Here is a 25,480-nt window from a genome sequence, read left to right on the forward strand (position 1 = left end):
TTGGGAAACTCCATATGCCACAGGGGCAGCCCTAAAAAGACTGGGGAAAAAAAAAAAAAGCATCAGGCAAAGCGACTTGGGTTTGCAGCTCACTGTTGCCCCCTGGTGGCGGTCAGCTTGGACACCCTCTAACTTGGGCACAATGGCATTCTGGGGCCCTTGACAAAACTTACTGAAGTCCAGGGCCCCATAGGGGCAGGTCTCAGGACCAGGAAAGGTTCAGTTTGTGCCCTGGCAGCTCCCACAGCCTAAAGGAGACAGGAGTTCCCTTGTGGCCTAGCAGGTTGAAAATGGCCAGCTGGGGCTTGGGTCACTGCTATTTGATCCCTGGCTGCAAGTGCAGCCAAAACAAATAAGAGAGAGAGAGAGACCACAATACACAGGGTGCCAAGAATTCAGAAAGGTGAAGAAGCTGCATGGCTAGACATGAGGGGTGACTCAAGGGTAGGTCAAGGAGGGCCTCCAGGAGGAGGAAGAGCAAGGAACAGCTGCCAGGAGGTGATGTTTCCCCATAGAGGTGGGCAATGGGCTTCACTGGATCCTGAATAATTCATGTCTTAAAAGCTGATATGGGAGTTTCCGTTGTGGCTCAGCATAATGAAGCTGACTAGCATTCATGAGGATGAAGGTTCGATCCCTGGGCTTGCTCAATGGATTAAGGATCCAGTGTTGCCGTGAGCTATGGTGTAGGTCGCAGATGCGGCTCGGATCTGATGTTGCTACAGCTGTGGCATAGGCTTGCAGCTGCAGCTCCTATTCGACCCCCAGCCTAGGAACCTTCAAATGCCAAGGGTGTGGCCCTAAATAAGCAAAAAAAGTTAAAAAAAAAAAAGTAGTAAAAGCTGACATGTGGCATTCCCTCATGACTCAGCAGGTTAAGAATCTAACATTGTCACTGCTGTGGCTCTGGTTACAGGTGCAGTGTGGATTCAAATCCTGGCCAGGAATGTCTGAGTGCTGTGCATGCAGCCAAAAAAACAAAAAACAAAACAAACTGATGTGTCCTTGTTACTTTTTTTTTTTTTTTTAATTTTGTCCATGGCACGTAGCAGCTGGATGTGGGATCTATTTCCAGACCAGGGTAGAACCCAGGCAGCAGCGGTGTAAGTGCCAAGTGCTGATCACTAGATCACCAGGGAACTCCCTACCACTGTATTCTTTAAGCCTTTCCTGTGGCCCAAATATTTCATTACTTTTTAAAGGAAGACTGCAGGGAAGGGTATTAAAGGAGAGGGACAGGCATGTGCCGAGGTCCACATTTTCATTGCATCTGAGTGCGTGTACATCCTTTGTTTTCCTTTTTGGCTGCACTGGTGGCATGCGAAAATCCCCAGGCCAGGGACTGAACCAGAGCCACAGCAGCAATGTAGTATCCTTAACCTACTAGGCCATCAGGGAACTCCTGTACATTATCTTTTACTCTTCATGGTAACTCTGGGAGGGAGGCACTTACATGACTCTATCTACAGAGGAGGACACTGAGACAGAGTTAAGTTGCCCAAGCTCACAGTGATAGTGCTCATGGATCTTCAAGGAGGGAATTGGTGAGAGGGAGAGTAGGGGGAGGACACAAGATGAGAGCAAGGAGGTGACCAAGCAGGTGGTACAGAGCCTGGTGAGCTGCAGGGAGAGTTTAGGCTTCTGCTCCAGGGGAGGGATGTGCCCTGACTCACGTGTTAATAGGTACCCATTGGCAGCTACCCCCTTCCAGTGAGGAAAGGGGAGCCAGGGCGAGGGCTGGGGCAGGTGCCCAGGACAGAGGTGATGGGGGACCTGGACCAGGGTGGAGGATGAAGGGCAGTGGTCAGACCCAAGATCTCTTTCGGAGACAGAGGTGGCCACGTGGTAGGAGAGACATGTAAGGGGTGATGTACCTGAGTGGCTGGTAGGGGGATTGGAGGAATGGGATAAGCCAAAGACTTAACAGGAATAGAGCTAGAACTGATAAAAAAAGATGTCCTGAGGAGGTGTTCCAGGTGGTGGCCCAGCATGTGGAAGAGCCTGGAGTGAGGATAGAGGACAGTGCCCATTTGCTAGAGGCCAAAGCTGGGGTGGGGGGGGGAAATCACAGGCGGAGCCCCCAACACTCACCAGGGTTTCTGTCCCACCCCCAAGACAAGAGCTGTGCCAACAGCCCTCAGGACGTCCCTTGGAGCATCTGAAATCCTTTATTGGAAGCTAATTGCTCTTTACTATAGAGGAGACAGCGGACAAACAGTGAAAACAGCCCACGGTGACTGGAGCAGGCTCCTCGGCTGGGGACCCCACCCCCACCCTGAGGACCAGCCTGGCGACCTCTGCCCCTCCCTGGACCCCCGGGCCTTTGGCATAACGCTGATGGGGGGGCTGCAGGCAGTGAAGCCCCTTGACTCAAAGCAGAGACTTGGATGAGCGCTGGGGGGCGGGGGCAGTGGAGGGGGTGAGCAGGTCCCTCCAGGCTAGGTCAAGGAGCAGCAAAAGTGGAGGAAGCCAGGAGCTGGGAAGATGGCATCTATTTGTTTTCTGAAAAGGGTTGCACAGGGGCCTGCAGGCAGGCAGGCGGTGCCTGGGGCAGGTCACGCGCTGACATCTTTCTCGTCACCCGACTTGGAGGCAGCTTCCAGCAAAGGGTCCCCAGGACCCGCCTCTTCCCCCTCCTTGGCCTCGCTAGACTTGGAGTTGGGGACCCAGAGGCCGGAGTCGATGCAGCGCTGCATGTGGTACTTCGCGTCCTGTGGGGAGAAGGGTGGGTAGGTGAGGCTGGGCTGCCACCTACTGGTGGCCTCTCTGTCCCCTGCACATCCTCAAGCCTGCTTCCTGCTTATTCTAGATCAGAGCTGTCCTCAGGCGTGGAATTGGTCTGTGAGTTGCGCCCTGCAACAGCGTAGCCTCCTGCCACACGTGGCTACCGAGTACTTCAAATGTGGCTGATGCAAGGGGAGGACAGAACTTTGTATTTTACCTAACTTTTTTTTTTGTCTTTTAGTCTTTGGAGGGCTGCACCCGCGGCATTTGGAGGTTCCCAGGCTAGGGGTCTAACTGGAGCTGTAGCTGCCAGCCTACACCACAGCCACAGGAATGCCAGATCTGAGCTGCGTCTGTGACCTACACCACAGTTCAAGGCAACGCCAGATCCTTAAACCACTTAGCGAGGCCAGGGATTGAACCCGCAACCTCATGGTTCCTAGTCGGATTCGTTAACCACTGAGCCACACTGGGAACTCCTGTATTTTACTTAACTTTAATTCAAGTTCATTTATTTTATTTATTTATTGTCTTTTTTTTTTTTTTGCTTTTTAGGGCCACAACCACAGCATATGGAAGTTTCCAGGCTAGTGGAGCTGGAGCTGCCAGCCCAGACCACAGCCACAGCAACACAGGATCCAAGCCATGTCTGCGACCTACACCACACCTCACGGCAACGCTGGATCCCTAACCCACTGAGCAAGGCCAGGGATTGATCCTGCGTCCTCATGGATGCTAGTCAGATTTGTTAACCGCTGAGCCATGATGGAAACTCCTATTTATTGTCTTTTTTTACATTTTTGTCCTCCATGTGTACCCGCGGCATATGGAAGTTCCCAGGCTAGGGATGGAATCAGAGCCACACATGCAGCCTACGCTGCAGCTTGCAGCAATGCTGGATCCTGAACCTACTGATAGAGGCCAGGGATCGAACCCGTGTCCTCAAGGATACTAGTCAGGTTCAACCCACTGAGCCACAACTCCGATTTTAATTCAAATTTAAACAGTGTAGGTCTAGAACAAAGGTCAGCAAACTTTTTTTTTGGCAGAGGGCCAGACAGTAAACTTGCAAACTACGTCGTCTCTGTTGAAACCTCTCAACCCAGAGCGCCTCAACTTTATGGTTAACGGCACAAAATCAGCCAGAGAGAAGATGAAAAGAAATGAGCTTGGTTGCTGCATGCCAATAAAATTTTATTTACAGACGGGCAGCAGGCCTGCAAGCCATAGTCTGAAGACCTTTAATCTAGATGCTCTTTCCCACAGAAACTTCTAGAAACCCTGGGCCAGGCCTTGTGATTTTTACCCATTTTACAGATGAGCAAACCAGTGTGGCCAACCAATGAGCCAAGCAGCAGGAATGGGGTCAAACCGAGGTCTAATAGACTCCAAGTACTTGAGCAACCAGTGCTATTACTGCTCCTGATAAGAGCCAACCTTTACCAGCTGGGGGCTCAGCGCCCCCTGGGGATTTTGTGAGAGAGAAACTGGTTTAACTGAGGCTCGGGGGGAGGGGGGAGTCCTCCTCCCTGGGCCACTTAGAGTTGCGAGTAAAGGTGAGGTCAGTTGGGTATGTTCATAAACATCCCAGGGTGACAGGGACACTCAATCTTGACACTGAGCACACAGCAGGTGCTCAATAAATGTGAGTGTGTGGCACTAAGGTTGGCTGCCTCATGTGCTGGCCACCTCGTGTGCTGGCCTCACAGGGACAAAAACTTCCATTATTTCTTTGAGAAGCCCAGGAGGTGACAGGGCTGGAGGGGGGCAGGGAGACACGGCTTCCCAGGCGGGGCCTAGCACCCTTGTAGTTACTCACGGTGGGGTCCATCTTGCTGATGGCGTCTTGGAGCATCTGAACGTCCTTCGCATCAAAGCATTTCTGGAGTTCCTGTGGGTACAGGGGATGGGGTCATGGCCTGGGTTCCCAGGACCCCAGGGGATTCTACTGGCCGCCCACTCGACCACCAGGGGCCAGGGAGACCGCACCTCAGGGAGGGACTCGTAGACCTCGACAGGGTCCAAGCCACCAGGCCCGAGCCGCTTCTTGCGTTCCTCCTCCTCATACTCCTTCATGGCCTTCTCAATGCGCAGCTTGGCGCGGCCCCGCACACGGTCTTTGAAGGCCTCCAGCTCGTCGTTGAAGCCCTCCATGTACTGCCGATCGGCTGTCTGCAGCAGGGAGCAGGGGTGTTCACGGGACCGGACTGGGGGAGCCTGGAATCCACCCCCCCGCCACGACCCCTGCAGGTCTTCAGAAATGCCCTGGGGCTCGCCATGTCTGTTGGGCACCATGGGGCTCAGGCCTCTCCTCTGCTCCATCTGGCCTCCTCCACCTTCTCTGAGCTCACTTTACTTCTCTATGCTGGAGACTTGCATGGCCTCTTGAACTGCAGACTCATGACACCCACCTCCTGTGTGTCCTCCCGTGGGGAGTTTTGCAGGCATCTCAAATTCAACACAGCCACCCCCGAGCTCTAGATCACCCCGTCAGACTGCCCTGCATCTGGTTCTCAAACTGCTGAGCCACAGCGGGAACTACTCTGATATAGGAGGTTCTGATCACAGGGGCTTGAGTCTGAGTGGACCCAGGTCTGCCTCCCCCAAGTGACTGCAGGCTGGTTCCCTGAGAAGGACCACCCCTGCTTTGCCTTGATCACTCAAGCCCTGACCTTGATCTTCGTGAAGAACTGCCGGAAGCAGGCACGGGGGTCCACCTTTAGGCTCTTGGCCAGCTCTAGGATGAACTGCATGACAATGGTCTGGTGGGCTACCTGCTCCATGAGTGCACATTTCTGCCAAGGGAGAAAACAGGCACAACGTCACCAAGTAGCGGACAGAGAGCAGAGCCTTCCCCCAGCCCGAGGGGTGGGCTCCACTCACCTCCTCTACCTCTAGGTCAATGCACCAGATGACCAAGTAGTTGGCGGTCTCCTCGCACACCAGGTGGACATTGTCTGACAAGTACTTCTGGCTGTCGTCCCAGCGGCGGAGCATGCCTGTGAGAAGGTATGGGCAAGGTGTTGGAAGGGCCCTGGAGGCAGAGGACCAGCCCTTGTCACAGGCGCCACCTACCTGGCCTCCCCCAACCCCCTGAGAGGCCTTGCGCCCAACTCACCAAAGTGCTTGATCTGTTTCTCATACTTTTCCACGAAGGTTTTGTGTTTCTGCTCCCTCACCTCCTCCGACTCCTCCTCCGCCTGCTCAGGCTTGGTATTGACCATGCTCTGTGGTGGGGCGAGAAGGGGAGTGGGCTGGAGCGAGGCCATGGAGCGCCTCGAACGTGGCCGGGTGGGCCTCGGCCGCATCGCCCATCCCGTCCAGGGTGGAGGTGGTGACAGCGTCGTGAACCTCAATGTGGTGGGAGCGTGGGCGTGGCAGGTGTGGCCTCGGACTAGGGCCTTGGGGCAGATCAGAGGGAGGGGTACCAGTGGGGTGCCTCACCTACCCAGCCCCCCATCTCCTCCTCCCCCACTGACCCCAGCACCTGGCCTCTGTTCCTGGACCTCCCCCACCCCAAGCAAAGCTTCCCACACACCCCTCTCTCTCTCCCCACACACACCTTGCTGAAGCCATCCTTGCTCAGTGTGTCCACGTTCCAGGGCATGCTCTTCTCCTTCTTGCGCATCTCCTCCAGCTTCTGCTCCCAGCTCCTCTCCTCCTTGAGCAGCTGCTGTGCCTCGGCCTGGAGCCGTTCCAGCTCGGCCTCGCCGCCCTCGCCCTCAGCTACCTCCAGCTCCTTCAGCTTCCGCTGACACTCGGCCACTTTGCGCTTGCACTCGCGGCAGCCCCGGTCCAGCTCCTCCTTCTCTTTCTGGAACTGCTCCATGCGCTCCACCCGGGCCTACAGGAGGGGGATGGCCCATCGCTCTAGGGAACGGCTTGTCCCTTGACCCCTGCCCCATCCCAGCCTCAGGCTCCCGGCAGTGGCACCTGGGAATGGCCCCACAGTGTGGCCTCACCACCCTCCCTACACTGGACTCCCAACTTCCGCTCTCGCCCCTAGAGGTACACCTGAGCCAGGGCAGGTCCTTTCTCTGCTCAGAACCCTCTATGGCTCCCACTTCATGCTGAGCACAAGCCCAAGTTCTTCCCACAGTCCACAAGGCTGTGCACGATTTGTCCTGTCACCTCCATGCCCTCATCTCCTCCTGCTCACCCTACACTGGGTTAGGGTTAGGGTTACCTTCATGAACCCACTTCAAACCTCAGGGCCTTTGCACTTGCTCTTTGTTCCCTTGGCCTGGAAGGCTCTCTCCCCAGACCACCCCCGCCAACCCCTTTGCATCCTTATCATCTTCAAAGGACTTCAACAGATGATGCTTTCCTTGACCCCCCTACTGAAGGTCACAACCTCCCCTATTCTGCTCTGCTTGATCTTCCTCCTCAGCACTCGTGACCCAACAATGTCCCGTGACAATTATTTATCATGTCTTAAGCACTGTCCTCCTCCAAAGATACTGGCTTGGGGACCTGTTCACTGTTGTCTCCGGAGCCAGGAACTGGGGCTGGTGCATAGGAGGGATCCAGGGAAGGCATGCTGGATGTAATAAAGTATTGAGATGCTGGCTGGAGGCATGGCCACCCCCTCAGGGTCTCGGGCTTCCCCTCCTCCCTGGAGCTGCCCTCGGTAACACTCCACCACCCTCCCCCGCCTGCCGGGCTTCCCACAGTCACCTCCAACTCTGTGCCCCAAACTGAATTCCCCACCTGAGCTCCCCAAACTTGCTTTTTTGCTGTGTCTTCCCTCAGTGAAGATCGCCACCACCTCCTGCACCCAGCTGAGGCCTGCCATTAGCCCTGTCCCTCCCTAACTGCCTCCAAATCTTGACAGTGTTCATTTCCAGGTGTTTCTCCACTTTGCTCCATCTGGTGTTACACGTGGATCTGCAGAGGCCCACTCGCCTGTCTCCAGGCCAGCACGCCCAGCATGGTGCCCACCAGCCTCCTGTCCCCACCTCATCCTAGATGCTGCTTCCCAGATCTCCTCCTCCTCTGCACCCCAAGCTCAATGATAGCATCCCATCTCCTTGGTCCCCTATCCAGAACTCTATCAGATCACTGGGCCTCCCCATTTCCCACCCCATCACCTTCCCCAGCTCCCAGCACTGTCTGCTCTACTGAGCCCTGAAAGGCACCACCATCTTTGATCATCGTCCTCCCCCCATCCCCCCGCTTTCCAGGCTGAGACACTGCCAAAGCCTTTGAAACGCATGTGCACCTGCCCACAGCCCTCCCTGACACCTCCATCTGGAGGATCTGGGTTCAGATGGGACCCCAGATCCCCTGCCCCCAAGCTGTCCAGAGGGCACCAAGCCTCCTTGGAAGGTTAGGGCCCAGGCTAAGGCTGGCCCTTGTGGTTCCCTGGATGGACCTGCCCTCTCATACCTGTTAGCCTCTGCACATGCTATTCCTCCCACCTGGAACCCTCTTCCCCTTACACCATCTGCTTGTCCCCAAGTCTCAGCTTCATCAGAGTCTTCCCCAAGAGCCCCCCACCGCCCGGAGTTCCCATTGTGGCTTAGTGGTATCCATGAGGACACAGTTTTGATCCCTGGCCTCGCTCAGTGGGTTAATGGATCCGGTGTTGCCATGAGCTGTGGTGTAGGTCAAAAATGTGGCTCAGATCTGACATTGTTGTGGCTGCAGCTCCAATTCACCCCTGAGCCTGGAAACTTCCATATGCCTCGGGTGCAGTCCTAAAAAGACCCCCCCCCAAAAAAAAGGGAGCCCACCCCTGCTAGAACCACTCAACCACTCAGCCCCAACGGCCCCTCTGTGATCATCAGATGAGGTGAGGAGATACTGGTGGATGTCCTTCAGGCCCTAGACCTGGGGTCATATCCCAGAGCCACCATGTAATGGCCAAGGGTTCCCAGGGCCAATTCTTGAACCTCAGTTCCTCATCTGTCAGAGGCAGACAACAGTGCCAATCTCACAGGGTTGCACCGGGAGAAACAAAATGGGTTATAAAGAAGACAGTCCAGAGCTGTGCTTGGTGAGCAGCATTTCCATGCTGACTAATGTCATTACTGCCTGTCCGGGCAGACAATCTCTTTCTGGGGACTACACAGGGGCTCAAATAAGAAAATGTACTTCAAAGTGCTTAGCCCAGAGTAAATGCGGGTCACTGGGAGTGGTTGCTGCTGCATCATACTGGCACTTACTGGCTTGTGACCTTGGCCAAGCTGCTTACACCTCTCCCTGCCTTGGTGTCCCCCCTCCAAAAAAATGGGGCCTCACAGAGTTGTTGCGAGGACTAAAAGAGTTACTTCAAGGAAACCACTTGCAACACAGCACTCAGTATACACGTCCCACTGTTAACACCATTGTCACGGCCAAGGCCACAAGGATGGTCTGCTAACTTGCTTCTGTACTTTATTCGAGGTTGGATCTCTAGGTCCTAGCACAGGGCCGGGCCCATGCTGGGTGAGAGTTGGGAGACCTGAGCCCTTCTCTATTGCTCCACAGGAACAACCCAGCCAATCACAAGCCTCGCTTTTCCCATGTGGATGAAGATGGGAGAAAGCCCTTGCTTTGCAGGGAATGCCTTGCATCTTCTGTCACCTCTCTTGCTCCATGATGGGCCTGCGTCGCCCTGGAGCCTTCCCGCTACAATATGAGGGGCTCTCTATGGTTGGCCTCAGGTGACAGCAGGAACGTACCACGCTGCTGGTTTCTGCTGGGTAGCCATCGAAATCTCGGCATCCTCTGAGCAGCTGCCAGGAGGCCCAAGCTAAATAAAGGACTCCTGGAGCGGTGAGGGTGGCAGCCTGCCTGGCATGGGCTTTACAGCTCTAGGAGGGGCTGTACCCAGCTGGGCAGGGCAGAAGCCCCAGCAGTGAGAAGGGGCCACAGGTGTCACTGACACCTTGCCTTATACATAAGGGAACCGAGGCTCCCAGAACCTTGATGCCACATAAGCTCACTGGAAGGGGCCACAAGAAACCAGTACTTATTTGTCTCTGGGCAAGGGAGCCAGGGAGGCAGGGAGCTGGAGCTGGGAGGACTCACCTGTCCCCTCTGGAATCTTGAGGTTCTTTTTTTTTTTACCATGAGTGTGAATGACCTAAACGATGACAAAAACTAAAGTCTCCACAGAACTTATTCCATCCGTGTGCTGTCCTGAGAGTGTTAACACACATTAAATACAAAAGGTGATCCTCACAACAACCCTATGGGGTAGATACTGTGAAGATTCCCTGCTGGGGAAATGAAGGCACAGAGCAATCCAAACTCACTGGGAGGGCTCCCACTGTGGCACGAGACAGGTGGCATCTTGGGAGCACTGTGACTCTGGTTCAATCCCCGACCTGGCACAGTGGGTCAAGGATCTGCCAGTGCCACAGCTGCAGCTTTGGTCACGACTGCGACTCAAATCTGATCTCTGGCCTGGGAACGTCACATGCCATGGGGTGGCCAAAAATGAAAAAAAAAAAAGAAAAGAAAAAGAAAAAACAACTTGCCAGGCAGTAAGTCTGTGATTCTGAAGGAGCCAGGATCTGAACCCAGGTGGGCAGGCCTGCGCTCAGAAGCACTCCAGGCTATTTGTTCTAGAATCCCCTCTTTCCCTCTGGAATGCTTACTCACTTCCTATGATTGACTCGTGGAGGTGGGGGTCTTGCTCCCCCTAGAGTAAAGCACCAGTGTCCTGTGGCAGGGCTGGGATAAGAACCTAGGCTTGCCTGCCACTGAACTTGGTGCTGCTGGAGACACCAGGCTCTCTACCTCCGACCCTCTCCACCGCTGCCCAGGAACTCTCAGTAGCAGGCCAGGAAAGAGTTTTGGCCAGGAGGGAGAAGGGCGTGGTGAGAGGAAGACGAGGTAGGAGAGGGGGCACTAGCCTGCCGCCCAGCAGGACCAGAACATCCACCACACAGTGGCATAGATTGACTATGTGACAGTAATCCATGTTCCTGAGGATAGTCTTCAGAGCTTTGCAGAGATCTTAAATATTTCATGATAAAATGTTACACATGGCAAGAAAGAGAGAAGTGCTAGAACTTTCTTCTTACACTCCAGCGGCTTGCCCAGCAGGGACACTACCCAGGAGACTGCTGCTTTAAGGAATGGGTTGGAACTAGCACTGGGTAGCAGATGTAGGGACTCATGCTGTGTCTTGGCAGGAAGGGGAAGAGCCCTTCTAGGAGTTTCTAGAAAAAGGACTGGGAGCTGATACACGGAAAAATGGGGTGAGGAATTCCTAACTGGAAGGTTCTGAGAGGTATATGCCCTGAGTTTCAAAGTCTCATAGGCACAGGAATGTGGGTGCCGGAGCTCTGATTTTGGGGAGCAGGAGGCTAGAACATTACATCTTAGGAGGGCTATTTTGCTGGCCTGTGAACACTGCTGGGTGGGAGAAGGGCAAGAGAACAGACTTTGGGATCCTGGAGTCTGGATTTGGGGAATAAGTAAAAGTAGGGCAATGAATCTGGAATCAGACTGGGAGGGTTTCTGGTAAAAGCAGGGTCACTCTGGGTGTCTGAGATCAGCAGTCCATGCTAGGGTCAGAAGGAAGAAGGGGTGGGTTTGGGTCCTGGACTTGCATTTGAATGAGGCTTTCCAAAGCTGACTCCTACAGGAAGCCTGTCTTGGGTGGGGGGGAGAGTTTGGTGACTGGGTCTGCAGTACCAAGCAGGGGCAGGGGCTCTAGCTGGGGGGAAGCCACGTGGGTAGGATTTCCTGACATAATGGGAAACTGGGTCTACAGTATGTGAGGCTGAAGGAGAGTGGCCGGAATTGGAAGCTCCATCAAGGGTAGAGCTGGTGGTTCAATCTGAAAGGGAACTAGGTTTCAAAATGCCAGTCCTAGATGGGACTAAGGATACTGATGGGCACTGGTTTAAGTTCCAGGAAAGGGGTCCTGGGTGTGGGCTGGAGTCCCACGCCAGGAACAGAAATCTCAAGGAAGGACAGAATTCCTTGTTGTATTTAGAGGATTTCTGGATCTAAACGGGAATCACCACTGGGACCCAGAAAGGCCGATCGAAGAACAGACTTACAACTTAAAGTACTGGGAACTCTAGGGATTGGGAGGGGCCCATGGGATGTCCAAGATCACAAGGGGGTACTTGAATAGGATCAGGGTCAAGATTCTGAGGTAAGATTCGGAGCGTAAATGGAAGGTCCCAAACGGAACTGGGGGGGAAGCCCAAAGCTTGTCTTGGTAGTTAAACTCTGAAGAAGGTGCCCTAGGGGTGAACTGGGAGTTCCAAGAAGAAATCGGCAGGGGGAGGCTCGGATAGCAGGCAAGGGACTCAAGGGTCCCGGAAGTTCTGGGATCCCGGAGTTGAATCGAAGAACCCTGGGCGCTACTGAAAGTCCAGACTGTAGGGTGGGAATCTCAGGTGTCCATGGCCGGGTTCCTAGCAGTATCTGAAGTCAGAACTCTGAAGCAGAGACCCGGGAGTGGGGGAAGGGGCTGGCCGCGCGCGCTCTACCTGGTGCCTCCAGCGGAAGAGGCTGGCAGTGTCGATATTGGGGTGCGTCTCGTCTTCATCGTCAGACACCTCGATGTGATCCCACACGCTGTAGTCCACCATCTTGCCTTGGCGGCCCAGCCAGCTCCGACTCTGGCGGCGGTAGCGGCAGCACGGAGACTCGGACCGCCGAGCCCCGCCCCTTCCGCTTCCGTCTGGGCGCGCACGCCCCCGCCCGCACGTGACGTCACATCCTTAGTAACCCTGGCAGCGGCCCTGGCGACCGAGTTCTTAAAGAGCCCTGCGCACGTGTCCCAACTCCTGGGATTCTCCCTCAAACCTCATCCCATCCTGCTTCGGGCACTTCCTGGGGGGTATATGAGTGGGTTCTCCAACCTCGAGCCCCGCTAATCTCCTGCCGCCGCATAGTGGGCCTTTACGGCGGCCGTAAGTGAGCAGTTGGCGAGCCTGAGGGAGAGGATTGTCCTCTTAGCCACGCTGCAGTGACGTCAGCCCTAGCCCACTGCTGGGTTCCTTGTGAAGGGGGATTTAGCTGTGTTGGGGAGGTTGTCTGATATGGAAGGACCTTCCCAGTCCGAGGGGTACAGGACCCTGTCCTGGGAGGGTCTAAGTGAAGGAAGGATATGGCCCTGCCCTTGAGGGGTTGGAGGTGATGGGAGTGCTGTGGCTCTGCCTTGGGGCCTGGTGTTTCCCCGGCTCGAACCACAGCCTCCTCCTCGCTTCTGCCACTCCTGAACGGGGATTCGCGCGCCCCCCTTCGGAATCACCCAGACTTCATTTAACTAGTCTCGGGAGCCGATCCACAGCGTCTCCCCGTGCGGCCGCTGGGTGGCACCAATGTCTAACTAGCGGCCAGTGCTTCTGGCCTCACACCAAGTGGGGAATCTTTCCCGGTGGTAGTGCTCTAGGACCGCTAGCAGGCCTTCCCCTTTCGTCTGGGGCCCCTTTTCTGGTCCTGGGCTCTAAGGACTCTTACATTGAGCTTGAGCGACCCCAGCCACACACTTTCATATATCCCTACCCACGCTTTGATACCAGGATAAAAGGCCGCGTTGCAGCCTAGGGCCGGGATTATCTCAGATTAAAGGATGCTCCGATGGCGTGGGGGATGGGAGAAGCTTCAACCACTTGCGTGAAGGGCGCCTCTTCCAGACTCCCCCAGAGTGGGCGTTTGGAGGGAAAAGGCTGGAGAGAAAGGAGTAAAGGTCTCTAAATGGGGGCGCAGGGGGGATGGGAGGGGATTCCCCAGTCGGGGGAAGGGGAGGGGACACGTCCTGACAAAGCTCCTGCCCGCTGCCTCCCCTCCCCCTCACGCTTCATTCAAACCGGCAAGGAGGCGGGCGGGGGCGGGGGAGTCCCCCTCTCCTCCTCCTCCCTCTCCAGCCCCGGCAGTCCAGCATCTCAGCAGCCGTCACGGCCTGGGCTCGCGCGCGCACGGACCCACACCTCAGGTCTGACAATCGCGCGTGCGCGCGCGCGCACACACACACACACACACACACACACACACACACCAGCAAACAACAAAGGGTCTGGACACCCCTGTCCCCTCCCGCCCCCCAGGCCGGAGAGGGCGGGGCATCCCCTCCCCAGTCCCCCTGCAAGGTAAGATTTGGGCTAAAAGCTGCGGTGGGGAGGGGAACCTGGCGCCCAAGAGGGAGGGGGCTAAGACGGAGGGAGTTTTCCTGTCCCCCAGAAAAGTCAGGTACCCCCCATTAAAATCAAAGTCCCCCCTGTACGCCCTCTGAGGGCTTCAGGCCGGCTTCTGGGCTGAAGGTGTGTGGGGAGAACCCCGGATGTCGGGGATTCCGGGTATACACGGGGGTCTCTACCTGGCTGCGGATACTGGAACTTCCTGGCCCCAGCGAAACAGGATCCCAGGAGACTCAGCTCCCAGAACTGGGGACAGGGCGCCGGAAGCTCCCCCAACAGTGCCAAGCGTTTCCTAACCTCCTGCCAACACAGCATCTCTAGTCCTGGGAACTGAGACAGAGATCCCCGAGTTGCTTTGCACCGTCCCCGGGTCTCCCAACCGCCCTCCCCACATCAGTGCTTCCCTGGCTGTATGTCTTACACCTGTGTGATGGGGGTGGGGGACTGGGAATGCTCCTCTAAGCTACCCAAGCTTTCTCTGCTGCATCCCACAGCCAGACAATGCTTAGCTGTGGTGGTAGGACTGGGTAGTCAGCTTTGCCTTCCTGAGCCTTGATTTCCTCATCTGGGTGATGACACACCTAGGATTTGGGGAGGTCACGCATGCGAGTCTGCTGTTACTCCATCATTTATTTCACAGTTCATTTAACACATATTTGGCAAGTGCCTACTGTGTGCCGGGGTACTGTGGCCAGGCTGTCAGGCTACAGCAACCAACAAAACCAGCTGGGTCCCTGTTCTGCTGCCCCTGGAGGCTGGTAAGGGAGAAAGATCCATATGTAAACAGAAATGCCTACCGTGATTTCGGACTGTGAAGACTGAAATTCCACGAGGCTTAGAGAGTGACTGGGGCGCGGGAGTCAAGATTAAATGAGATTTGGAGTTCCTGTCCTGGCGCAGTGGAAATGAATCCAGCTAGGAACCATGAGGTTGCAAGTTTGATCCCTGGCCTTGCTCAGTGGGTTAAGGATCCAGCGTTGTCGTGAGCTGTGGTGTGGGTCACAGACACAGCTCAGATCCTGAGTTGCAGTGGCTGTGGTGTAGGCTGGCAGCAACAGTTCAGGTTAGACCCCTAGCCTGGGAACCTCCATATGCCAAGAGTGCAGCCCTAAAAAAAAAAAAAAAAAGGATTAAATGAGATTTGAGATTTGTGGTTTGTATCTGCCTTCCTTCATTCACTTTCAGCTCCATGAGGGCAGGGCCAGGTCTAGAACAGTGCCTGGTACACAGTAAGTACTCAATAAATATTGAATAAGTTAAAGAGGGGATTACATTACAATTATTTTCATAGCACTTTAGATCAGATAGGAGACTTATCATGAACCAATCCATCCTCTCTCCCATTTTACAGATGAGGCAAGTGAATCCTAAGACCCAGAAAAGCTAGCCTGGGAACTTCCATATGCCATGGGCGCAGCCCTAAAAAGCAAAAGAAAGAAAAGGAAAAAAAATGGAGTTCCCGTTGTGGTGTGGCAGAAACGAATCCAACTAGTATCCATGAAGATGCAGGTTCAATCCCTGCCTCTCTCAATGGGTTAAGGATCTGGTATTGCCCTGAGCTGTGGTGTATATCACAGGTGTGGCTCAGATCTGGTGTTGCTGTGGCTGTGGTGTAAGCTGGCAGCTGCAGCTGCAGCTCCAATTCAGCCCCCAACCTAGGAACTTCCATATGCTGCAGGCCTGGCCCTAAAAAGCGAAAAAAAAAAAATTCTTCTAAGAACCAGAAAAGGGGAAAGATGTTTTCAAAAGCAACATAGGGAGTTTATGGGGTGTCATCATTTCCATACAAGTGAGGATGGCTGAAGGAATGGTTGTGAACAGCTGGGAATGGAAGAGAGTAGGGACCAGACTTGAGTACAGGTTCCTGCAGGAACCCAGCCCAGCGCCCATCTCTCTCCCCATACCACACAGACACAGCCCTGCATTAGCTCACTCAACAAGTATTTACTCAGTGTCTATTGGGTGCCAGGTCCTGAGGACACAGCAGTGAACAGAACAAAACCCCCTGCCCCCATGGAGCTGACACTTAGTAAACAGAGAACAACAAAAACAAATAAATACATAACAACAAATTATGATTAGGATGATGATAGAAATAGCTTGCGTCACGAGATAAAAATGGAGGGGTCCACTACGGGTTGGGTATCCATCCAGAAGACCTCCTAGAGGAGTTGCATTCTTCTTCAAACATACACACACATGTTGATCCAGACAAACATAATCACAATAAACACCATGTACAACCTGAAGCCTGAGAACCTGAAGAATGTGTCTGAGGCCCAATAGTACGGAGTGGCTCTGCAGAGATTTGAACCCAGAATCCGCATTCTTTTTTTGGCCACGCCCGAGGCATTTGGAAGTTGCCAAACCAGGGATTGAATCCACAACAGCAACAATGACCCAAGCCACATCAGTGACAATGCTGGATCCTTAACCCACCGAGCCACCAGGGAACTCCAAGAATCTACACTGCTAACCGGTGTAAAACGCTGCTTCCTGCTGCACCTACATTCACATACCCTCCCCTCTCCACATACACACATACTCATATTACAGTCACACAGAAACACAGCCAGCTTCATGCCCACCTAGACTGGTAGACGGATGTGGTGCCACCTTGTCAATTATGCATACTCCTGCAGGTACGGTCTGGCCTCAGCTACACAACACTCAAACTCCCAGAAAATTCTACCTTTCCGGTTGCACATGGACAGCCATGTACAAAGTCTTATGTCTTGCACATGCCCATGTGCGCGTGTGCGTGCACACACACGTGCCTGCGGACTGGGACCTTGGGATACCTTCCCAGCTTCCAGGCATAACTGTTCCTCCTCAGGCTTGACTGGTCTAGGGCAAGGTGTGGTTGAGGGCATGTATCCTCATTTCCTCTCCTCTTGTTGGCTGCCATCCCCACGTCTCTTTCTCTCTTTTTTTTTTAGGGCTGCACTTGCAACTTATGAAGGTTCCCAGGCTAGGGGTTGAATTGGAGCTGCAGCTGCTGTCCTATGCCACAGCCACAGCAATGCTAGATCCGAGCCCTGTCTATGACCTACACCACAGCTCTCGGCAATGCCAGACACTTAACCCACCAAGCAAAGCCAGGGATTGAACCCAGATCCTCATGGATACTAGTCGGGTTCTTAAGCCACAATGGGAACTCCCCCACGTCTTTCTGAAGGAGGTGCGGGCTGGGTGAAGCCAGTGCTCCTCTGTTGGGCCAGGCCAGGGGCTTGGATGAGCTTGGTGAGAGAAGAGGCTGCTCCTCACCCTGAACCTGGTGAGAGCTGCCCAGAGCTGCTTGCACTGCCATTTGGACCCCCTTCCCAGCCAGCCCTGTCTAGGAAATGGGAAGACAGGCTTAGCAGCACCCCTCCACTTGGACACTCAGGCCAGTTCCTGAGGTGCCCTGCATCCCATGCCTCTGCAGATGTGCAGATGGGGTGGTGGTGCAGACAGTGGTGGCGAGTGTATCTCCATCTCTCTCCCCTGGTCTCCTCCATTCCTTCCTTCATTGCACAAATCCTTGGGCACCTACCATGGGCTGTTCTGGGCACTGGATATAGCTAGGACTGGCTATGGAATTTTGCAGAGCCCAGGACCAGATGAAAGTGTAGGGCCCCTGTTCAAAATTATGAAGAGACATTCCTGTTGTGGCTCAGCAGAAACAAATCTGACTAGCATCCATGAGGAGGCTGGTTCAATCCCTGACCTTGCTCGGTGGATTAAGGATCCAGCATTGCCATGAGCTGTTGTGTAGGTTGCGGACGTGGCTCGGATCCAGTGTTGCTGTGGCTGTGGTGTCGGCCCGCAGCTGTAGCTCCGATTCTACCCCTAGCCTGGGAACTTCCACATGCCTCTGGTGTGGGCCTAAAAAGAAAAAAAAAAAATTATGAAGAATATCAAGATGGGCATTCCCATCGTGGCTCAGTGGTAACAAACCCAACTAGTATCCATGAGGACGCAGGTTCGATCCCCAGCCTCACTCAGTGGGTTAAGGATCTGGCATTGCCATGAGCTGTGGTTTAGTTTGCAGATGTGGCTCAGATCTGGCGTTGCTGTGGCTGTGGCATAGACTGGCAGCTGCAGCTCCAATTTGACCTCTAGATCTGGGAACTTCCATATACAGCAGGTGTGTCCATAAGAAAGAAAGAAAGAAAGAAAGAAAGAAAGAAAGAAAGGAAGGAAGGAAGGAAGGAAGGAAGGAAGGAAGGAAGGAAGGAAGGAAGAAAGAGGAGTTCACGTCGTGGCGCAGTTGTTAACGAATCCGACTAGGAACCATGAGGTTGCGGGTTTGGTCCCTGCCCTTGCTCAGTGGGTTAACGATCCGGCGTTGCTGTGAGCTGTGGTGTAGGTCGCAGACTCGGCTCGGATCCTGAGTTGCTGTGGCTCTGGCGTAGGCCGGTGGCTACAGCTCCGATTCGACCCCTAGCCTGGGAACCTCCATATGCCACGGGAGTGGCCCAAGAAATAGCCAAAAGACCAAAAAAAAAAAAAAAAAAAAAAAGACAAAAAGAAAGAAAGAAAGAAAGAGAAAAAGAGACATTTGTTGAGCACCTGCTGTATGCTAGCATTGTCCTAGGTCCTGGACAGCAGGGAGGAAAAAAACAGACCAATATCCTGATCTCATGTCCTAACCAAAGAACAGGCAATAACTAATAAATAATAGGTAAATTACATATCTTGTTAGAACATTATATACATCTATAACAATCAAGCAGAGTCAGGGAGATCAGGCAGTGAGAGGAGCATAGAATATCTGAGGCTAGTTTTCTAGGTGAAGGGAAAAGCAAGTGCAAAGGCCCTGAGGTCTAAATATGCTTGAAGTGTTTGAGGAACAGCGAGGAGGCCAGTAGGATGAGGGGGAAGATGGGAGGAACTGAGGTCTTTGCGAATGTGTAGCTGTCTCCCATATCTGTTCTATAGCTCCACATGAGTCAACAACAGTGATAATTATTAGTATTATTAGGATAGGGCCTACTGTTTTGTGAGCATCTACTAAGAACCAGGCACTGTGCTCAGAACCTTACATGCATTGCTTCACTTCATCATCACAACAACCTCCTCGGATAGGTAGGACTTTATCCCCATTTTACAGATAAGGAAACTGAAGCTTAAAGAGGTTAGGCAACTTGCCCAAAGGTATAAGTGGCAGAGTCGGGGTTTGAATGCAGATCTGTCAATGTAATACTAGAGCCTAAGCATGGCCCTTACTGCAATGGCTCTTTCTCTGCCTGTCTGAGCACATGTGTCTGTCTGCATACAGAGGAGAAGGTGCACTATTCCCTGAGTGTCTAATCCATTCCTTCATTTATTCATTCAGGATACACTGAGACTACGGGGGGGGGGGCATGATGAATGTGTAACACCTCTTGCCCTCACAGAGCTCTAGTGGGGAGTACAAATAATCACAACCTCAAATGAGGAGTGCTTTAATGGGGGCAGAATAAGCATGAGTGGGAGCCCAGAACATAGGCTAGTTCAGTCTGGCTGAGAAGTGAAAATGACCTTAAGCTATCTTTATATCATTCATCTATTTTTCAACAATTGTCTGTCACAGGTTTGCTTGATGTTAAGCACTAGGTAGCTGAGATGATGTTTACATTCACTTCTACTAGTTCACATTGAACTGACGTGCTAACTAGTGTTATATGGTAAAAAAAAAGAAGTAAGAGGGAAAGTAGGGGGTGAAGTAGCTAGTCCATAGTAGACCTGCTATGAACTTTATGAGTACGCTCTTGAGTCTTCAAAATAATAACCAGACACAGACATTGGACAAACACTTAATAAGAACCTACTACGTTCAAGATTCAGTTTTAGGCACTAGAAATACAGTAATTAATAAAATAGATAGGGAGTTCCCATTGTGGCTCAGCTGTAAGGAACCCGACTAGTATCCATGAGGACGTGGGTTTGATCCCTGGCCTCACTCAGTGGGTTAAGGATCCAGTGTTGTTGTGAGCTGTAGTGTAGGTTGCAGATGAGGCTTGGATGTGGTGTTAACGTGGCTGTGGTAATAGGCCAGCAGTTCCAGCTCCAATTCAACTCCTAGCCTGGGAACTTCCATATGCCCACAGGTCCAGCCCTAAAAAAAAAAAAAAAAAAAGCAAAAAAAAAAAACCAAAAAGATAAAATATTTGTGTTCTCCTGCAGTTGATATTCTACTATGGGACAAGACAGACAATACATGCAATAGGTAAATTTCATAGTATGTTATGAAATGATGAATGCTGTAGAAAAATAGAGCAGGATAAAGGGGTTCAAGGAATCCTGAGGGGCTAGCAATTTTAAACAGAATTGGGGTGAAGAGAATTGCCACCAGAGATGCCTGGGAAGGTGAGATGTGCACAAAGGCCGGGAGGATGTAAAGGACTTGTGGCTATTTAAGAGAACAGAGTTCTAGGCAGAAAGAACAGCAAGTGCAAAGCCCCTGAGACTAGATTGTGCCTGGTGTGTCCAGAAACAACCAAGAGACCCGTGTAGACAGAGCAGAGTGAGCCACGAGAGTGGGAGGAGATGAGAATAGGTAGGTGACTGAATACATCAGGGTGAACCGTGTGGGCCTCTTCTTGAGGACTTTGACTTCTCTGAGTAAGGTGAAAGCCATGGAGAGCTCTGAGCAGAAGAGGGAAAGGATCCGACTTGGGTTCTAACAGGCTCCCACAGGCTCAAATGTCAATAGCATCTATTAAGCACTTACTGAGTTCAGGACGCTGTTCTGCGAGCATTCAATATGGTATAATATCATTTTATTCTCATAAAGAACCTGTAAGGATTACCATTCCATTTCACAGAGGTGAAACCGAGGCTCAGAAAGTTTAAGTCATTGGCCTATGGTCACACAGCAATGACTTGCAGCGCCTGGGTGTGAAGGCGCAGTGAGCCATCCTTCCCCTCCCCCAAGCTTTTAGCCAGGGATCGCCGGCCGCAGAGCGCACTCATCATCGGGAGTTGCGTCTGTGTCCCTGTCTGTCTGTTTCTATTTCCACGCGTCCCTGTCTGTCTCCGCGCGCCTCTGCTTGTGCGTCCCCCATCTGTGCCCAAGCCGCCGTCTCGCTGCGCCCGGCCCCCGCACCTCGGAGCTATTTCGGGTTTTGGCATAAAAGCCCAACAGCTCGGAGGAGAGGCTTCCTCCGGCCCCCGGCTCGGACCACGCGCCACACGCGGTCGGCTCCGGGAGCTCCGCGTCTTCTTTGAGGGATCCCCAGGCTGGGGAAGCCCCCGCGGGAGGACAGCTGGGGGCTGGGGCGACCCGGGCCCGAGGCTCCCGGCCCCCCAGTGGCCAATCCCGGCATTGACGCTGTCCACAGCCCAGCCGTGCGTCAGCTATCGTTCTGGCAACAGGCGTGCGACGTCACCGACAGGCAGTGCGTCAGCCACCTGCTGACGTAACGCCCCGGGAGAGGCAATTGGCAAGGAGCGGGGGCGGATTTCATGCTCAGCCGGCAGGGGGAGCTCCAGGGCGTTAATGGCGGATGCCTTCGGCCTGGTCCTGCAGGAGGCGCTGGTCCCGGCCAACATGGCCTCTGAAGCCCCTAAGGCGCGCTAGTTTGGAGGGATGAAGAGGAGTTGCAGTGTCCTGTCAGTGGCCTGGACCCAGGACGAGGTGCGAGGGGCGGGGCCCGGGATAGGGGCGGGCTTTGGGCTGCGGTGGTGGTCCGTGGGGCGGCACCTACTGAACACGGCTGCCCACTAGGCCTGGTTGCGCTTCCTCAGGCTTCCCCGATGCCTCAGTTTACTCCCTTGACTTCATTATTCTTCTGCTGCCCAGATTAAGAGGCTCTCAGCCGAGGAGTAGAAGGCAGGGTCTTCCAAGGGACTTTCCAAATAGGAAGAGGATTGTAGGGTGGAGGGGGGCTGTGCTGAGTGTGAGGTCTTAAGGGTCTCAGATGTAAGGGAAGGGGGGGGGTCACAGACATTGAAGCCAAGAAGAGGCTGCATAGACTTGGAGGGTGGTGACATGTTAGAGGGGTTATGCAGTGAGGGACGGAGTAAAGGCATGAGGGCCCAGATCCCCAGGACTGGGACATCAAAAGGGAGCCCCACCAAATGTATGGCTGAGAATAGGCATCCTTCAGATGTAAGAGCCGAGAAGGCACCCTCTGTGGGAGGGATTAGCGAGTGGCTAAGAGTGAGAGGGACAAAGGAGCCTGTATCCCCATCAGCCACTCTCTCTGATGGCCAGAGAGGGACGGTACTGTGGAGAGGGGCTCAGAGCTGCCTGGTCAGGCTGCACCCCTTTCCCTCCCTTGTCCCACCTCAGAGGCCAAGAGAGACCCCTGAACCCAGCCAAGCCAACATGCTGGGGGCTGACCTCCGACGCCCTCGCCGACGCCTCTCCACAGGCCCAGGCCTGGGCTGGACTGAGCCTGAGCCCTTGGACACTGGGGTCCCTCTGCCACCACGGCCCACCACGCTGCCACTGCTGATCCCTCCGAGGATTTCCATCACCAAAGCTGACAGGTAGGCGGGAAGAGGACCAGGCTGGGAGACAGGGTGGAGGAACAGGGCCAGCTGGGTTAAGTCCAGCCACCAGCCACCAGCCCTTTCCTGGGCTACCAGCTCCTGGCTCCCTTTGTTTTGCAAAACTAGCTGAAACTTCTCTTGGACCCTGGTGGGTCAGGTTATAATGTCCTTCCTCCAAGAGGCACCTCTTGCAGCGTCTAGAAACCCCTTCTGCCATTTTGCTGCTGCTTGAGTTAGCAAGGGGCAGGATTTCTGAAAGGATTTTCAACCCTCCAGTCCCCACGGTGGTCTCATGATTGGAAAGCTGGAATAGGCTAGGGAGTAAGCCTCCCACGAGTCCGCTGTGCACCTCTGTTTCCCTTTCTGAGAGGATGCAGTTTCTTCCAGGCCTTAAAAGGGGATGGTGAAACCCTGGAGGAGGTCTGGATGGGGCATTTTTCTTTCTCCTGAGCCCAGCTTCACACTGCACTTTCTCAGCTGGGGTCCTTGGAGGGCACTTCAACCCCAATCTTGGGCCAAGGATGAATCTGAAAGCCAGACAGCTGAGCTGGTCCTGGCTGCTGGCTGGGCCCCTGCCCCCACTGCCTCCCCAGGCCACTGTTCTCTGCAGCCTCGATCTTCCAAGCCACCCCTTTATCTACTCAGTTGGAGGGCTCCTGGGTGTCTGCTTTTTCATGGTACATGGTTCATTTCCAGATGGGAGAGGAAGTGACTGTCATTCCCCCTTACTAACCACCCCCCAGCCCCCCAAATATCCCTCTGGCCTCTGCCTGGTTCAGGCCACAGCTTCAGCTACCAACTCTGGCCCACTGCCTTGGTCCTTCTTTGTTCTGCAAACCTTGCTGTGACCTTCCCCCTCCTCCCACCATCACTTGTTACCCATCCAGAGCTTTGGCCAACACAAGGGCTCCCCACCCACCAAGAATTTGATCCAGTCCAAGACCCTCGATAATCTGGGAAGGACTTGGCATCCCCTGGAAGCTTTTTTGAGCGTACACTCATGGGAAGGGTCCCTGAGAGAAGTGGGGGACACAGTTCTGGCCTCTGGTGCATCCTGCGGCTGCTAATGGGAGGGCGGTTCTGGCTCTGAGTACACCCACGCCCGGAGCCCCCTCTGGCGGGGAGAAAAGCGGCTGTGGGGGTTGGAGACTTATTTTTTTTTTTTTAAATAAGAGCAGTGCAGAGGGAGGGCGATGGCAGACTGCACGGCCTGCCGCGGGGCGGGCGAGGGGGCCATTGAGGGGGGCGCACAGGGGCGGGGTTTGGTTCTGCAGACGTGCACCCGAAGGGGTTAAGCCGAGCTCTCGTCCGCCAGGGGGATGGGGCACAGGAGTGTCTGCGCTCCTCGAGCCCCGCGGCCACCACCACCAGGGCTTGGCCCGGGCCGGGGCGGGGAAAGCTGGGGGGAGGATGCTCGGATCCCGCTAGCTCCTCTGCTCGCTTGCTCCGCGCGGCGCTGGGGGAGGCGGGAGCGTGAGTCACGGCGACTCCCGATTTAGGTGCCGGAAGGGGGGTTTTGCCCGCGGGGGCAGCGGGGAGGAGGCGCGGCTGTTTACTCGCCGGAAAAGGGCACAGGGGTGCTTCCCCTGGCTGTCCGGGACCTGCCTCAGTTTACCTCCTGCAGAAGCGCTTTAGAAGAGGCAGAGATACACAGAGCGGTGGGCGGGCAATCGGGGTATCAGCCACCGGGTGTCCCCCTCGAGCTACACAGAACCAAAGGGACACACCCCAGAAACACCTCAAATCGGCCCCAGGCCGACCACAGACACACACACACACCCCGACACATTGACTCCCTCAGACACCACAATCAAACGAAGGCTGAATCGAATGCACAACTCCGCAAGCGCGGACCGATACAGTACACACCCAATCGCGTGGGAACACAAGCACAGCCTCAGCCACCAGAACAGACCCTGTAGAGGCGCACACCCTCCAAACAGGCAGCACATGTGCACACACATCCTTCACCCAGACACGCAGAGACACAGCGAAATCCAGAGAAACAGGCAGACCGCAGCAGCCAGCCACGTGCGCACACACACTTCGAGCAGACAACACAACACACACAACCCTCGGAAGAGGCCACGTGCGCGCACATCCCGCCTCAGGCACACATCATCACCATCCTACGACCCACCAAACAGGAGATTCCCGGAACACCGTCGCTGCCCGTCGCAGGGACCGGGTCCGTGTCTCCGAGACCACGTCCCACAAGCCTCCCCCTGGCCAGGGGTAGCGGCGAAGACAAGGCAGCACTGGGCTCCACCCCCACCGTGATGGACGGACTGACTGACACACCGGCAACCAGTCGGGTGTCTCCTTCACGATCGGATTAACCGTTTAACTCCTTCGTACCCATGCGCGCCGCGGCTAGGCTGGGCGCTCTGGAGAGAGCCGAGTTCCGGAGCCCCCTCCCCGCGGGGAGCGGGACTCTACGTGGGCGGAGAGGGCCCCCCTCCTTGGGTGGCTGCCCCCCACTGGCCCGGACGGAGGAGGAGGGGGGCGGCGCTGACAGCCGCGGCGGGCGGGGGGCGGGGAGAGGCGGGACGGGGCGGAGGAGCCGGGGCTGGTTCCGAGCGGGACGCGGAGCGCAGAGAGCGCTGCCGGGCACAGAGCGGAGCGCCAGGCGCCTACAGGAAGCCCAGGCGCCCGGGCCGGGGGCGATCGGCCCGAAGCGCCCCCGGGTCTGTCCCTGGGGCGCCATGGCCCCACCGAGGCCAGGCGCACCCGCGGGGCCCCGGGCGCGTCGGCTGGCGCACAGCTGAAAGGGGTGCTGCTTGGAGAGGCCGGGGCCCCCTGAGGTACAAGTGGGGGCCGGGGCCATGGAGCCCCCGGCCGCCCCCTCGGAGAGAAGCCTGTCTCTGTCTCTGCCCGGGCCCCGGGAGGGCCAGGCCACCCTGAAGCCGCCCCCCCAGCACCTGTGGCGGCAGCCGCGGACCCCGATCCGTATCCAGCAGCGCGGCTATTCGGACAGCGCGGAGCGCGCAGATCCCGAGCGGCCGCCACACCGGCCCATAGAGCGCGCCGACGCCGTGGACACTGGCGACCGACCTGGCCTGCGCACGTCTCGCATGTCCTGGCCCTCGTCCTTTCACGGCACCGGCAGCGGCAGCGGCAGCGCGGGTGGAGGAAGCTGCAGGCGGTAAGACGGCGGACGCGCGCGGAGCGAATAGGCGCGCAGAGAGAACGAAACTCGC

General features: G+C 55.1%; 2 protein-coding genes and 1 long non-coding RNA gene across 4 annotated transcripts in view; 2 read left to right on the forward strand and 1 right to left on the reverse strand.

Moving 5' to 3' along the window:
- Nucleotides 2,146-12,360, reverse strand: CDC37 (cell division cycle 37). 2 transcript variants are annotated; one of them, XM_021076770.1, is made up of 8 exons: nt 12,165-12,354; nt 6,287-6,568; nt 5,843-6,125; nt 5,608-5,723; nt 5,397-5,519; nt 4,714-4,896; nt 4,544-4,615; nt 2,146-2,711 (listed from the first exon to the last, which is right to left on the reverse strand). In XM_021076770.1, exons 1-8 carry the CDS (start codon nt 12,264-12,266, stop codon nt 2,556-2,558), a joined length of 1,317 nt encoding a protein of 438 aa, XP_020932429.1. In that variant the 5' UTR covers nt 12,267-12,354; the 3' UTR covers nt 2,146-2,555. The 2 variants fall into 2 exon arrangements, with proteins under 2 accessions (XP_020932429.1, NP_001116568.1); NM_001123096.1 differs by having other exon boundaries at nt 2,147-2,711; nt 5,843-5,951; nt 12,165-12,360.
- On the forward strand, nt 12,283-24,770 carry LOC110259341. The gene is made up of 3 exons (XR_002341637.1): nt 12,283-13,769; nt 21,313-21,420; nt 22,078-24,770. It is a non-coding gene; the product is annotated as an uncharacterized LOC110259341 (long non-coding RNA).
- Nucleotides 24,854-25,480, forward strand: part of PDE4A (phosphodiesterase 4A) — a 42,925-nt gene continuing 42,298 nt past the window's right edge. Inside the window, exon 1 of the mRNA XM_005654820.3 lies at nt 24,854-25,425. Within this exon, the coding sequence (XP_005654877.1) occupies nt 25,106-25,425 (320 nt within the window). The 5' untranslated portion in view covers nt 24,854-25,105. The remainder of the gene's footprint in view (nt 25,426-25,480) is intronic.

This window comes from Sus scrofa, chromosome 2 (assembly GCF_000003025.6).
Source record: "Sus scrofa isolate TJ Tabasco breed Duroc chromosome 2, Sscrofa11.1, whole genome shotgun sequence".
NCBI classification, from domain to species: domain Eukaryota; kingdom Metazoa; phylum Chordata; class Mammalia; order Artiodactyla; family Suidae; genus Sus; species Sus scrofa.

Bases quoted from the DNA above. Each gene is read 5' to 3' on its own strand.
- CDC37 (XM_021076770.1), bottom strand. From the start codon at position 12,266: ATGGTGGACTACAGCGTGTGGGATCACATCGAGGTGTCTGACGATGAA. The intron at 4,897-5,396 runs GTCAGGGCTTGA...TCCCTGCTGCAG, and splicing joins AGTTCTTCACGAAGATCAAG to ACAGCCGATCGGCAGTACAT. The intron at 2,712-4,543 runs GTGAGTAACTAC...TTCTCCCCACAG, and splicing joins TCAGCAAGATGGACCCCACC to GACGCGAAGTACCACATGCA.